Source organism: Ochotona princeps, chromosome 2 (assembly GCF_030435755.1).
Source record: "Ochotona princeps isolate mOchPri1 chromosome 2, mOchPri1.hap1, whole genome shotgun sequence".
Taxonomy (NCBI): Eukaryota; Metazoa; Chordata; class Mammalia; order Lagomorpha; family Ochotonidae; genus Ochotona; species Ochotona princeps.
Window position 1 is genome coordinate 26,848,984 of NC_080833.1, and position 14,134 is coordinate 26,863,117.

Genomic DNA, 14,134 nt, shown 5'->3' on the forward strand with positions numbered 1-14,134 from the left:
GGAGTCATAATGGTAAACTGTCTGTGATTTAGTCCTCCCTGTTCTTCAGATTTAAATACTTGTATGAGACAGAAAGAATTAAACATGCTGTTTTAATTTTTGTAGGTACACACCTGTGGGGCGCTCCTTTTTCTCAGCTCCAGAAGGATATGACCACCCTCTAGGAGGGGGCAGGGAGGTATGGTTTGGATTCCATCAATCTGTTCGGCCCGCCATGTGGAAAATGATGCTTAATATTGATGGTAAGAAAACTAAAGCCATATTCCGAATTGGTCAGCTGATTCCTCTATGGCCTGTGAAAATGTTATACATAATTGCATGTACTGGTGTCCTGTCATAATACTTTTCACTTTAAAAAGCCTCTATATAGAACTTGCTCTGGAATGCTACTGAACCTGAAGAAAGTACCTGAAAACAAATTTAAAAGACCTGACATAGTCTTTATGCAGTTTTCTGTTTTAACTCATTCTTGTACTTTAACTCTACAAGTCATCATTTCATTTGAAATTTAAAGAAAGAACAGTCTTTTGGTCACAGTAACCTGACAACAGGTATTGTGTCTGCTGCTAGTGTGTGATGAGGTACCAGCTGCAATTGTTTTTAACGTGCTTTTTTTTTTAACCAATATTTATAAAAGTAGAGAGAACAATATGACATATTGCTGCATGTGTAGCCATTATCCAGATTGCCAGAATTTTTCCACCTTCATTTATGTGGCTAAATTGCGACATTTCTTCCCCAAATGGCTGGACTTGAGTCCCAGACAGCATGCTATTTTTCTCTTTTACTCCTCTATGCACTTCTTTTAATGTAGATGTTTTCTTACACAACAATGTCATTTTCATATCAGAAAGTTAAAAATATTTGGACCCTCTGACATTCTCTTTATAATTGAAGTTCCCTGTTTGTGTCAAATATTTCTTTTTTTCTTAGCTGTTTGGGTCTAACTAGACTCTAAAACAAGCTTCACATCTTAAAACAAGTCTCATCTTCAGTTATTATTGCATTTAAAAATCTAGTCATTCCATTTTCTTCTCTACTGTTTGTTGCTCTCTTTTCCTTTGGTATGCCATTGGCTTATTGCAGAAACTTATGGTAACTCCACATAAAGAATATACTCAAATCTGAATTTTTCTTGTGTGTGTGTGTTATTATTGTGTACCTCTATCCGCTGTATTTCCTTAGAAAATAGAAGTTGGGGTTTAGAAGCTTGATTGACATCTGTTTTAAAATAATTCTAAAATGTTTTGTATTATTTCATATTAGGAAGTATAGCATGCAGTATCTAGTGGTCCTAAATTGAAAAGGAATGCATAGGTTCAGACAATCAATAAATATAGGGATCTCTCCTGCAAATTTCCCAATCTTTTATTTATTGATGTTCTATTTAACAATCATTGTATTCCAAATAAACTTTCTTTTTTAAAGATTTATTTTTATTATTTTGAAAGGTAGAGTTATAGGGCAGGTATGGGAGCTAGGCAGACAGAAAGAGAGAGACCTTCCATCTGCTGATTCACTCCCCAGATGACCACAGTGACCAAGATTATGTCAGGCTGAAACTAGGAGCGTCTTTCCGGTCTCCCATGTGGATAATGGGGTCCAAGTACTTTGACCAGTCTCTACTGCTTTCCCAGGTCACAAGCAGGAACTTAGATCAAAATAGAGCAGCCAGGACTTAAAACGGCATCCACAGGGATGCTGACACTGCAGGCAGCCAGCCCTCAAATAATTGATTTAAATATGGATTATCAAAGGATAATTTTTCAGTTCGTTAATGTTTGATAGTTGGTTTCTGGCACAAGAGGATATTCCAGACTCACGTTTCCTGCCTGACAGACACTCTGAACAAGCCGTTCCTTTGCGGATCCTTGAATCTTTCCACATCACTACACAATATGCTCATTGTATTCAGCTGTATCTGCCATTGTGGAAATATTTTCAAGGTGGAGGGATATGCACTTTAAAAATTTGTTTTCAACTTTTCTCTTTTAATTTCAGAGAACCTATACACAGTTCATTTTCCCAAATGGCTGGCTGAATCCTAGAGCCAGGAACTAATACATATCTCCCACATGGGTAGGAAGAACCCAGGCACTTGAGTTATCACAACTGCTTCCCAGGGTCTGTGTCAGTGGGAAGCTGGTTTCAGGAGCTAAAGCTGGAGCTAAGTATCAGACTCAGGCACTCTATGGGAAGTGGATGTCTTAACAATTTAACCAAATGCTCACACAAGGAGGGAGTATTTACCAGTCCCTAGATACAAATACTAGGACTGTTTAATCATTTTCTCACATCAGAACATATATAGATGGATAGATAGATTGATTGATTTAGATATATCTAAATATGTATATTTAGATATATCTAAGATAATTTCTTAGAAATGAGATTGATGGGTTAAGGATAAATGTAACTTTGTTATTGATGTTGTTGTTTTGAGAGACAGAGAAAAGACACAAAGAGAAATCTTCTGTCTGCTCATTTACTCTCAAATGCCACCAACACCCAGTGCAGGGCCAAGCCACATCTTGGAACAAGGAATTTATTCCAGGTCTCCCATGTGGACAGCAAAGATCAAAGTGCTTGAACCATTACCTGCTCCCAGGGAATACATTTGCAGGAAGCTGGAGGCAATAAAAGAGCAGGACCTGAACCCAGGCACTCCTGCAGTGGGATGCAGATATCCTAAGTGCTACACCACCACAACAGCTCCCAAGATTTATTTTATTTATTTGAATGGCAGAGTGACGGAGGAGAGAGAGAGTGTGTGTGCAGGCATGAACTAGCTTTCATCTGCTGATTCACCGCTCAAATGACCACAGCAGCCAGAGCTAGCCTAGCCGTCAGAACTCCATCCAGGTCTCCCTTGGGGGTGGCAGAATCCGTCTTCTACTACCTCCCTAGTGCATTAATAGGGAGCAGAGCACATGATAATGCAAGCAGCACTCCAGTATTGGGTACAGGTATCATTGGCAAGGACTTTCACAGGTCCCTTAGAGTACAGTCTGAATTGGGCGATTACATGAATTACAGATATAACACTTAAGTTGTTGTTTGTCTTTTGACCTTTAGCTCTGTAGAGTTTGGTTTATTTTACCATGCAGAAGTTTATCTGTTGTCACACACATATACACGTATGTGTTAGTTGCTGACTTTTGTTGTGACTTTTTAAGATTTGGTAGGGCTAATCTCATTTTCTTTTTCCGGAATTTTCAAGGCCTCTCATACTATAGCTTATGTATGTTAGAAACCCCTAAAGAGAACAGGTTGTTATTTTTATTTAAAAGTCATTAAATTTATAAATCACCTTAGAAATAAGAGACATTGTTAAGGTATTGAGTCTTTCTATCCAGGAACATATGCTGTTTGTTCAAGATTATTTTTATTTCCTTAAGGCATTTTATTTATTTATTTATTTATTTATTTATAAAACTAGATTTACAGAGAATAGCAGAGACAGAAGGAACTTCCATCCACTGGTTCACTCCCCAGATAGCTACAGTGGCTAGAGCTGAGCCGATCCAAAGCCAGGAGCTTCCTTTGGATCTCCCACCTGAAGGTAGGGTTCCAAGGCTTTGGACCATCCTCTGCTGCTTTCCCAAGCCAAAAGCAAGGAGCTGAATGGAAAGTGGAGCAGCCAGGACTTGAACTGGAACCGCTATGGAATCCCATTGCTTGCATAGGAAGGATTAGCCAATTGAGCCGCCTTGCACTGGGCCCTAAGGAATTTTTTTTAGATATATACACGTATTTATTTGAAAAGCAGAGTTACAGGGGCCCTGCTTGTGGCCTAGCGGCTAAAGTCCTCGCCTTGAAAGCCCCGGGATCCCATATGGGCGCCGGTTCTAATGCCGGCAGCTCCACTTCCCATCCAGCTCCCTGCTTGTGGCCTGGGAAAGCAGTCGAGGACGGCCCAATGCTTTGGGACATTGCACCCGCGTGGGAGACCCGGAAGAGGTTCCTGGTTCCCGGCTTCAGATCAGTGTGCACCGGCCCGTTGCGGCTCACTTGGGGAATGAAACATTGGACGGAAGATTTTCCTCTCTGTCTCTGCTCCTCTCTGTATATCCAGCTCTCCAATAATAATAAAAAAAAAAAATTAAAAAAAAGAAAAAAGAAAAGCAGAGTTACAAATAGAGGAGGAGAAACAGAGAGAGTGTACTATCATCCATTGGTTCACTTCTTAAATGGCCCAGTGGAGCTTCTTCCAAGTCTCCCACTTGAATGCAAGGGCGCAAGCACTTGGGCCATCCTCAGCTGCTTTCCTAAGCATGTTAACAGAGTGATGAATGACAAGTCTCTCCTCTTTGTAAATCAATCTTTCCAATAAGAATAAATAAATCTTTTTAAAAATTGTACTTTTGTATTTTAAAATTTTGCTGTCCTCTGTACCCTTCAATGTATCCTTTGTGACTTTATTTTATGCTGCTCACTACAGTTCTTTTTTAAAAAGATTGTGTTTTATTTCAAAGGCAGAGAGAGTTCTTCCATCTACTAGGTCACTTCCACAAATGACCATAGCAGCCAATGTTGGGCCAGACCAAAGCCAGGGGCCAGGAACTCCAACCTGATCTCTCACATGGGTGTCAGGGGCCAACTTCTTGAGACATCATCTGGTTTATTAGCAGAAAGCTACATTGAAGCAGAGCGCCTAGTACTCAGATGTGCCATGCTAATGTGAAATGCTGGCTTTGCAAGCAATGCCGTAGCCCACTACACCACTAGCCTCATAGTCTTTATTTTGGGATTTTAAAAAGTCCTTTTCATTCATCTTTTTCCTGCAAAGATGTTTCACTTCCTCCTGTTTACTGTATTTCTTCCGTGAGTTATTAAATTTCTGCTCTGAGATTTTCTTGTTTTGTGGTGCTATTGTCTGTTGAGTTCTCTTTGTCAGAGATCTTGCCCTGCTTTTCTACATTTTGTTGTGGTATCTTTCTGTGGATACTTAACCACTTTTTTGTGCTCCAGTTTGAATGAGATGTGTTTTACCAAACCTATTAGAAGGGACTTTAAGGCTGTGGCAGGAATAATAGGAGGTCTTTAGTAACAAGATAATTTTCTAGATTTCTCTGCTCAAGGCCTCTATCCTTGGTTCTGATGAATTGTTTCTTCAAAATATAGTCATATCTTTTTTGACCCTCAGTAACTGAAGTGGTTTAAATCACATTACCAACCATGAGCCTCCCCAAGTCTTTACTCATTTCTATTACCAAGGGATAAAGCTTCTGCCTTTCAAATTGCCTGCTTTAGGGCTCGGCAGTGTGGCCTAGTGGCTAAGGTCCTAGCCTTGATCCCATATGGCTGCTGGTTCTAATCCCAGCAGCTCCACTTCCTCTCTGTCTCTCCTCCTCTCAGTATATCTGACTTTGTAATAAAAATAAAATAAATCTTAAAAAATATATATATATAGTTCAAATTGCCTGCTTTAGATGTTGACAGGGAGTTTTTAAAAAGCATACACGTGTTTCGTGTATTCTTTTTATAATATTTCTCTAAGTTTGAAACTATTTCAAAAATAAGTTGCCGAAGAAAAGTGCGTGTATCACTTTGAAAGGTGGTTGTTTCTGGGAGTGTCACTGCCAAGCCATCCTCTCCTTACTCTTGTGGTCTCTCTGTGCTCCCTTTCTCTGCTCTCTGAGACTGTTCCCTTCAGTCTCAGCTCTAAAAACTGCAGTTCACACCTGGGATAGGATCCCTTCTGAGAGTAAAAATTGGCAGTTCCTCCACTAGGGTCCTTTACACTTTTTGTCATCCTCCTACATTTTCAGATGTGACTTCTTACATAGATTCTACTAGCCTCAAGTACTTGGGGCCTTACTTACTTACAGTTTGGCATTTTTCTAGTTTGTACTATCTCCCAGCTTCACTGAAGATGTATGGGTTTTCTTTTTTCTTTTTAGCATTGTCTTTATTGTTCTATACAGGTTCTGGGAGAAAGATGGGAAATTTTAGAACAAAATTGCATGAAGTCTTTTTTGGAAATTATTACAAAGTAAATAAACAGCCTGTTGATTGACCAAAAAAATCACAAAAGAAATTTAAAGTATGTTAAATTGAAGGATAACAGCCATAGTACATTCAGAAGTGATACAGTCAGCTAAGGAAGGCTTAGAATTTGAAACTTTAAATCCATCAGTGACCTGGTCATTCATTTCAGCAGATTAAAAAAAAAAATTACAGAAAATTAACTGCAAAGAGAATAGAGAACCAGAAATTAATGAAATAAAAGCAAAATTATTCCTACCCTGTAGGTAGGGAGACTTCAGCAGTTTTAAGAATAGTGACATGATCATATTTATTTTCCAGAAAGAGACCTCTGAAAGCAGTGTGGAGAATAGATAGAGGAGAAAAAACTAATCTGAGAAGCCAGTTAGAAGGCTTTTCAATCTCTAGTTCAGGTAAGAGATGGTGATTGTCTGTTGTGGGATGATGAGGTAGGAACGTATTAAAAGGATTAAGTTGGGGAAAAAATAGGTATGAGAGCCATGTCTAGACATGGGGGAAAAACTTTGTGTATAGGTATTGTTATTTGGAACTGTTTGAAAACACATTGACCAGAAGCTCTATCAGGTTTTTGAAGAAATTGTTTTGTAAAGAAACTACACGTCTGATGTATCAGTAAATTTGAACAAGAGAAGCAGAACCAGTAGGAGCTATATGAGAACACTGAGAGCAGTTGCTGGGAATGGCTAGGCAACTCTGATATCTTTAGGGTAGGCTATTGGGAAGGACAATCTGGAAATCTCAGGCCCAGGCTGGATAGGTTGTCTATACATAGAATTTGTTTTTTTCCCCCCTCCTGGGAGAGCTTCAGCACTGCTTATCACACCTTCCAGGTAATTGAATTAGACTTGTCTAATTCAAAATCAAGCATCCAGGAAAGTGTCTCTGATTTAAAATTGACTGGGTTTTTTTTTGTTTGTTTGTTTGTTGTTTTTGTTTTTGTTACATTTTATTATTATTGCTATCATTTTATGATACAGTTCCATATTCCCTTATCCCCTTCCCAATTCCCTCCACCCCCACCTAGTTCCCCTATATCATTACTAAAATATAGTTTTTCATACTCAGTCATATGTCCATCATTGCGGGCATGGACAATGGCAGAGAATCCAGCATCCTATTGTCAACATATAGTAAACAGTTTCATTGTAAGTCCATCTTTGTCTGGAAGTAGAAATGCATACCACACTCATCCTCACATCTGGATGTTAGTCTCAATTTGACAGCTACTGTACATCCCCTTAAATGAAAAGTCATGATACAAAATCAACAATAGAAAGAAAAATAGAAATTTACAATGCCATCAAGTTAAATGACATGTTACTAGATATGACAGTCTCCATTACACAGCTGCTATACATCCCCTTAAATGAAAAGCCACAAAACAAAATCAACATCAGGGAGAAAAAAGAAATTAACAACACCAAGAAGTTAAATAACATGCTCTTAAATGACTAATGTGTAGCTGAAGAAATGAAAATCAAGAACATTCTTGAAGAAAATAATGCCACTCACTGCATGATCTACGAGTCATTGAATGATTTAATCAGAAGAAAGTGTTTTGAAGAGATGAAACCAACAGAAAACATCAAATGCCATGAGATATATTTTCCACTGATCTTTGTTGAAATGTCTCCTCCAGATAATAAACAGATGGGTTTTGTTATTCAATCCAGTCTACTAATCTATGACGTTTGATTGAGCTTAAGCATTTCCATTCAGAGTTTAATATACATGGGTGGTACTTTGGTCCTGTCATTTTAGGAATGGGTTGTTCATTGGTTTAGTCTTCTGTTGTCATTTTACTGGGATGTTCTTCCTGTTTGCCTTTGGTTTTGGTAGGTGCTATTCAACTTCTCTGTCAAGAGAACATCTTGAAGTGTCATTTGTAGGGCAGGTTTGAAAGAGGCAAATTCTTTTAACTTTTCTTTACTGTGGAAGAATTTTATTTCATTTTCAAAGACAAAAAAAACCTTTGCTGGATATGTTATCCTAGGCCGACAATTTTTTTCCTTTAAACTCTGGAATATGTCACTCCGTTCTCTTCTTGCCTGTAGAGTTTCCTGTGAGAGATCTCCTGTGTGCTTAATTGGCATTCCTTTGTATGTCAACTGATTTTTTTCACATGCACATTTAAGGATCTTTTCCTTATGTTCAATTGAAGAGAGCTTGATGATCATATGTCGTGGTGAAGATCTCTTTTGATCAAGCCTGTTGGGAGTTCTGTGCCCCTCCTGGATCTTGTTTCCCAATTCTTTCTCTAGATTAGGGAAATTTTCCTTTATTATTTCATTAAATACATTTGCAAACTCAGCTTCTCTTTCTGCACCTTCTGGGACTCCCATAACTCTTAATAGTGTCTTTCAATTGTTGAATCCTTTTTTTGGCCTGATCCACCTCTGCTTCCAGCTTTTTGTTTGCTTCCCCCTGATGACAGGAAATATCTGCCAATTCTGAGATTCTTTCTTCTGCTTCCTTCATTGTATTTTGGAGACTCTCCACTGTACTTTTAATTTGCTCTACTGTGTTCTTAATTTCTCATACACCAGCCTTGATTTGCTTTATTGCTTCCTTAAATTCTTTGAACTCTTGCATGTGCTTCTCATTTTTTATCAGAAGCTTTAAAATGAATCTTATGGATTCTGTGTGCCCCCATTTTCGATGTCTTCCTCAGTTAACTTTGAGGTTTGGCATAGGGTTTTGCTCCTTTGCAGGGGAGTTTTCAGTATTATTCATTGTGCCTTTGTCTCTTCTTTTGCTCTTGATCATTGTACTTCTGGTTAGCAGAGTCTTCTCCTTGGGGCAGGTTTCAAAGCTTTGTCACCCACAAGTCTACAATGCGATTTTACTTATTGCAGTTGGTACACAACTTTTTGCTTGCAGCCATTGTGCCACAACCTCCAGTGAGTTCCAGGTCTGGGTTCTTATGTCAGATTTCCACCGTGGTCTACACAGCCCCAACTCCTGGCTCACCACTCTCCACCTCCTATGATACTGTGCTGAGGCTTCACCGTTGTCTCTGCAACCTTTCTCCCACTTCTGGTTGGAGCAGGTCCCAGGAGTAGAGAGACACCAGGTGTCCTATATAATTAGGTTGTTGGTGGTGCTGATCTTGCCGGAACTTGCTGGACGTTAGGTCTGGGTGCAACGTGGACCTATTTTGACCCATATGTTGCCACAGTCGGCATTATTTTCCTGCAGGACCAGTGCAATCCATGGAACTCAGTGAGTTCTCGTGAGCCCAGCACATGCGCAGGTCACTGTTGTCCCCTGCAGTCCTAAAGCATTTGCCACAGTGTGCAAAATGGCACCTGACATACCACCACTACAGTTCTTGATTTGCTGGCCATCAGATCCGAGGGCTATCCAGACTTGCCCCAGGTGGAACCTGTAGAATGCCACGTTGATGCAGTTCACTGAGTCAGAAATGAGTTCACTCCCAGCTCAGTGCATGCTCAGTCCTTTCCCTTGCCTTTCCTCCTTACACAAAATGGCGCCCAATTCAGCTCTAGGGGCTGACTGGGCTGTGAAATCCACTCTGTTCTCGCACTGCCCGTCTGAGATCTGCTGCTGTGTCTCTGATCCTGGTCAAATCAAACGGACCAGCAGGATGGATGGTTCTTTGTCTGGGTTCACCTCCCAAGCTCCCAGTGAAAGTCCCTTCCCACCTGGTTGCTGGTGGAGTTCAGATCGCCATGCTGAAGTATCAGTCACTGTAGCACCACATTGCTGTGTCCGCTGCTTTCTTGCGTCTTCAGACTCCAGGTACCCCTCTGCTGTTGTTCTGTCCTTTCCTATTTCCTGGAATATGTCCTCTCTGCTTCATCCTGATTAAATGCTTTTCTGTCCGTTTAAATGTGTCCTTACCCTATTCCGCCATCTTGATTCTCCTAAAGTTGACTGGTTATGGTCTTGAGTTACATCCACAAAACGTAGCGCAACACCTTCTCTAGCATTTTATTAAATTAATGTCAACTAAGAGCTGAACCAAGTTGACACATTAAAAAACAAGAGACTGCCTTTCCGAAATTTTTTTGTGGTTACTTCAATCCTTTGAAAAATCTTTGGATACACTGACTTTGCTGTATTATAAAATGGCTTACATGAAAGCCATATATTTACAGTAGTGATTTTGAGATTTTTAACAGATAAGAATACTAATGTTGTCAACTGATGGTAAGAGGTAAATCTGATGTTTATCTTAAATAAATAAACCAAATGTTAACATGTCCAAAACTTGAGAGTTCCATGGAACGTGTTCATAGAGATATCTCATATGTAGTTAGAAATTTAACTTCTGGAAAATTTTAGTGATAGGAACTAAAAAAGAATGTTGGGACTCCTCATAATATAAATCCCACATTTGGAATTACAGAAGTGGGAAAAAAATCTTCAGAAATAGTAGTTAGATTAAAACAGGCAAGAGAAATAAAAAAAAAAATGGGGGAATACCAGCATTTAAGGAAGAATCAATAGCAAGTAATGACTAATGCATGCAATGTGAAAGTAAAAGAAAAAAAAAAAAACAGCTTTGAGGAAGCCAAAAGAAGAAACATACAGAATCTCACAGTTAAACTCATGAGAGCTTTCTCAGTAAGGTAAGATTGCATTGCTATGACTGGTAGTCTCTATTGTGTTTGCTACCTTCTGTTCTTAAGGTTTCAGTCTACGTGTTGCTTCCTTGAGAAGCAGTGCTTGAGCCCCTTTTCTCCCCATCCAGCCCTCCCCCAAGTCTGAGTTAGGTATTTCTCTTATGTATTCCCATAGCACAGCGTACTTCCCTCTGTAAGAATCTGAATTATAAGTGTTTATGGTTCCATATCTCCTGTTAGAATGAAAGTTCCATGAAGCTAAGAACTCTTGGTCTTAGTAGGCAAAGAAGGAAGAAATAAACCATAGAAGAGGAGTTTGAAATACCTGCACGAGTGACATTTTAGCTGAGCTGTAAGAAATATCATGAGATAAAGAGCTTGGAGTGAAAAGGAATGAAAGCAGTATATAAAATATTATAAAACTTTATTTGAAAGGTACAAGCAAATCTAAGTAAATGAAACAAACTCAGAAAACTCAATTTTGTAAGAGTACAGTTCTTCCAAAACTAATGAATTCTAAATAAAATCTCAATAAGCATGTCGGAAAACTTGGGAACTTACTAGTAGCATTTATCTAGAAAGACAAATGACAAAATCCAATATAATTTTTTTAAGATTTATTTATTTTTTTGAAAGGTGGTGTTAGAACAGGCAGAGAAGAAAAAGTCTTTCCATGCACTGGTTTACTCCCCAAATGGCCACAACCGCCAAGCCAAAGCCAGTAGCAGGCGCTGAGCACTTGGGCCAGCTTCCGCTGGTTTCCCAGGCCATTAGCAAGGGTATCAGAAATGGAGTAGTGAGGAATTGAACTGTTGCACCAACATAGGATGCTGGCACTCCAGGCAATGGTGATTTAACCCACAAAGCCACAGTGCCAGCTCCAAGTCAATATAATTTTTAAAGAAAAGCAGAAAAGCAGTAGCTGTTCTACTTATTAAAACCGTAATTTTAATGCATATCTTTGAGTGTAGGCCCAAACAGATGAATGAAACAGGAAGGGAGCTTAGAAATAAGACATAGTATGTGATTATGGAAACTGTAAATGCCTGAGGTATCATTTCACAACAGGCAAAGAGTCGAATATTAAATAAAATGTGTTTATGTAGTTATTACCCGCTTGAAAAACTAATTAGATCCATCTTATATAGTACACATTTTATAGGTGGATTGTAATGTAAATGTAAAAAAGCGAAACTGATATTCTTTTGGAAAAAATATGAGAATATGGGCCCGATATGATAGCATAGTGGTTAAGGTCCTTGCCTTGCACATGCTGGGATCCCATATGGTCGCCGGTTCATATCCTGGCAGCCCTGCTTCCCATCAGCTCCCTGCTTGTAGCCTGGGAAAACAGTAGAGGATGGCCCAAAGCCTTGGGACCCTGCACCCGTGTGGGAGACCCGGAAGAGCTCCTGGTTCCTGGCTTCGCATGGGCGCAGTACCAGCCGTTGCACTCACTTGGGGAGTGAACCATCGGATGGAAGATCTTCCTCTCTCTTTCTCCTCTTCTCTGTGTATCTGCCTTTCCAATAAAAATAAATAAATCTTTAAAAATAATAATAATAAATGAAAGAATATCTAACACTTAACAAAATACAAAACCTGAATGTAAAGTATCAGTCAGCTTACTACATAAATTTGTTTGGTACAAGATGCCATAAAGTTGAAATACTGGAAGAAAGAATATTTTACATTGACAAAATTGAGGGCTTTGCAAAATTAATAGAAAAATAGGTGGTTCTTAGAAGAGGGAATTTAAATGACTAAAAAACATGATAAGATTTCACAGACTCAGTAGTCAATAAGTAATGAAATCAGCAAGAAACCACTTTATGTATATAGCATTTGTAAAAATGAAAGTCTTATAAAGTACCAAATGCTGGTGAGGATGAAACAAAAGAGACTCACAAATCACTATTGGAAGAAATGTAATTTGGCACAAATGTTTTAGAGAACAGTTTCCATTATATTGAAAAGGTGACATAACTTTTTTTCTTATTGGAAAGGCAGACATACAGAGAAAAGGCGATACAAAAAGATCTTCCGTCCACTTGTTCATTCCCCAAGTGGCCACAACAGCCAGAACTGAGCCAAACCAAAGCCAGGAGCCTGGAGCTTCTTCTGGGTCTCCCATACCGGTGCAGAGTCCCAACACTTCAGGCCATCCTCTACTGCTTTCCCAGGCCCCAAGCTGGGAGCTGGATGGGAAGTGGAGTAGCCAGGACACGAACCTGCGCCCATATGGGATCCCAAAAGAGGCAAAGCAAGGATTTAGCCATGAGGCTATTGCACCGGGCCTAAAACTTCACATAATTTATAACTCATATTCTAGACATACTTTAGTAGGTGCCTGAGGCATTTCATGTGTAGCAGAAATTTAGAAATAACCTCACTTCATAGAATAATAGAATGAATAAATAGTACATAAATTGCTAAATAGCACTGTGTAGTGTACTTTAAATGGATGAACCAGATCTCTGTATCAGTATGGCTTATTAAAATAGTATTAGGGGAGAGAGTAAAGAACAAAAGGATATGTTATTGTTCACATAAATTTAAAACAACAAAATTATATACTTATTATAAAATCAGTAAAGTAATAAAAGCATAGAGGAGGTAATACTGAAAAATTTCATTATTTCCCTTTGTGAAAATGGAGGGAGTTGACTGACACAAGAAGCAGAGATGAACAAAAAGGGTGGGTGCTGAAGAAAACTATCAAAGTATTTGTATGCACAGTTATTTGTGCTATTTTGAAGCAAACAAATAAGATCTTCTATTCAAAAGATGAGATAATGAAATGAAATTATAGTCTGAAATGTTTAGATGGGTATATTTTTCCCAGCTTTGTTAGGTATCATTGACACTTAAAACTGTGTATATTTAAGGTATACAGCATGACATTTAATAATATGTATGCATTGTAAAAAAAAAATACTCCCATCATGCTAGTCAAATGTATCACTTCACATAGTTACCTCTGAGTTTCTTTTGGTATGCATATGAGATAGGAATGCTTGACGTGTGCTCTCAGCAAGTAGCTAGTATTCAGAACATCAGTTATTCATTTTATTCATCTTGTTGTGCACTACGTCTCCAGAATTTAGAATGAAAAATGTGTTGCCTTTCCCCAGCATCTCCCCATTTTGTACCTTTCAATGCCTTGTGACTACTACTCTTCTCTCTGTTTCTACAAGCTCAGCTTTTGTAGATATCTTAAAAGTGACATTATGAAGCATTTATTTTTCTTCATGTGCTTAGTTCACCTAACACAATGCAAATTCATTTATGCTGTCACAAATAGCAGGACCATTTTTTTTCCATGCTAATATCATTTTTTCCCCTGTATCTGGGATAAGGGAAGAAACAAAGGAAAAAGCCCCACCCAGTCTCCTACCCATCCCTGGTCCCCCAGTCCCCTGTGTGGGCCATGCTCCAAGGATCCTTCTCAATCAGTTTTGATAGTTCAACACTTCTGAATTGCTGCCAGTCTCGCCATTCCAAGCACGATAAAAATCTCTTCAGAATCCATTGGC

The 14,134-nt window shown here is 38.9% G+C and overlaps 1 protein-coding gene across 2 annotated transcripts in view; it reads left to right on the top strand.

Annotated features, from left to right (window-relative positions):
- AGO3 (argonaute RISC catalytic component 3) overlaps positions 1–14,134 on the top strand; it is a 126,973-nt gene that overhangs the window by 47,946 nt on the left and 64,893 nt on the right. For both annotated transcript variants that reach the window (XM_004591586.3, XM_058678830.1), the window contains one exon: positions 106–242. In XM_004591586.3, coding sequence (XP_004591643.1) covers positions 106–242 — 137 coding nt within the window. The remainder of the gene's footprint in view (positions 1–105; positions 243–14,134) is intronic.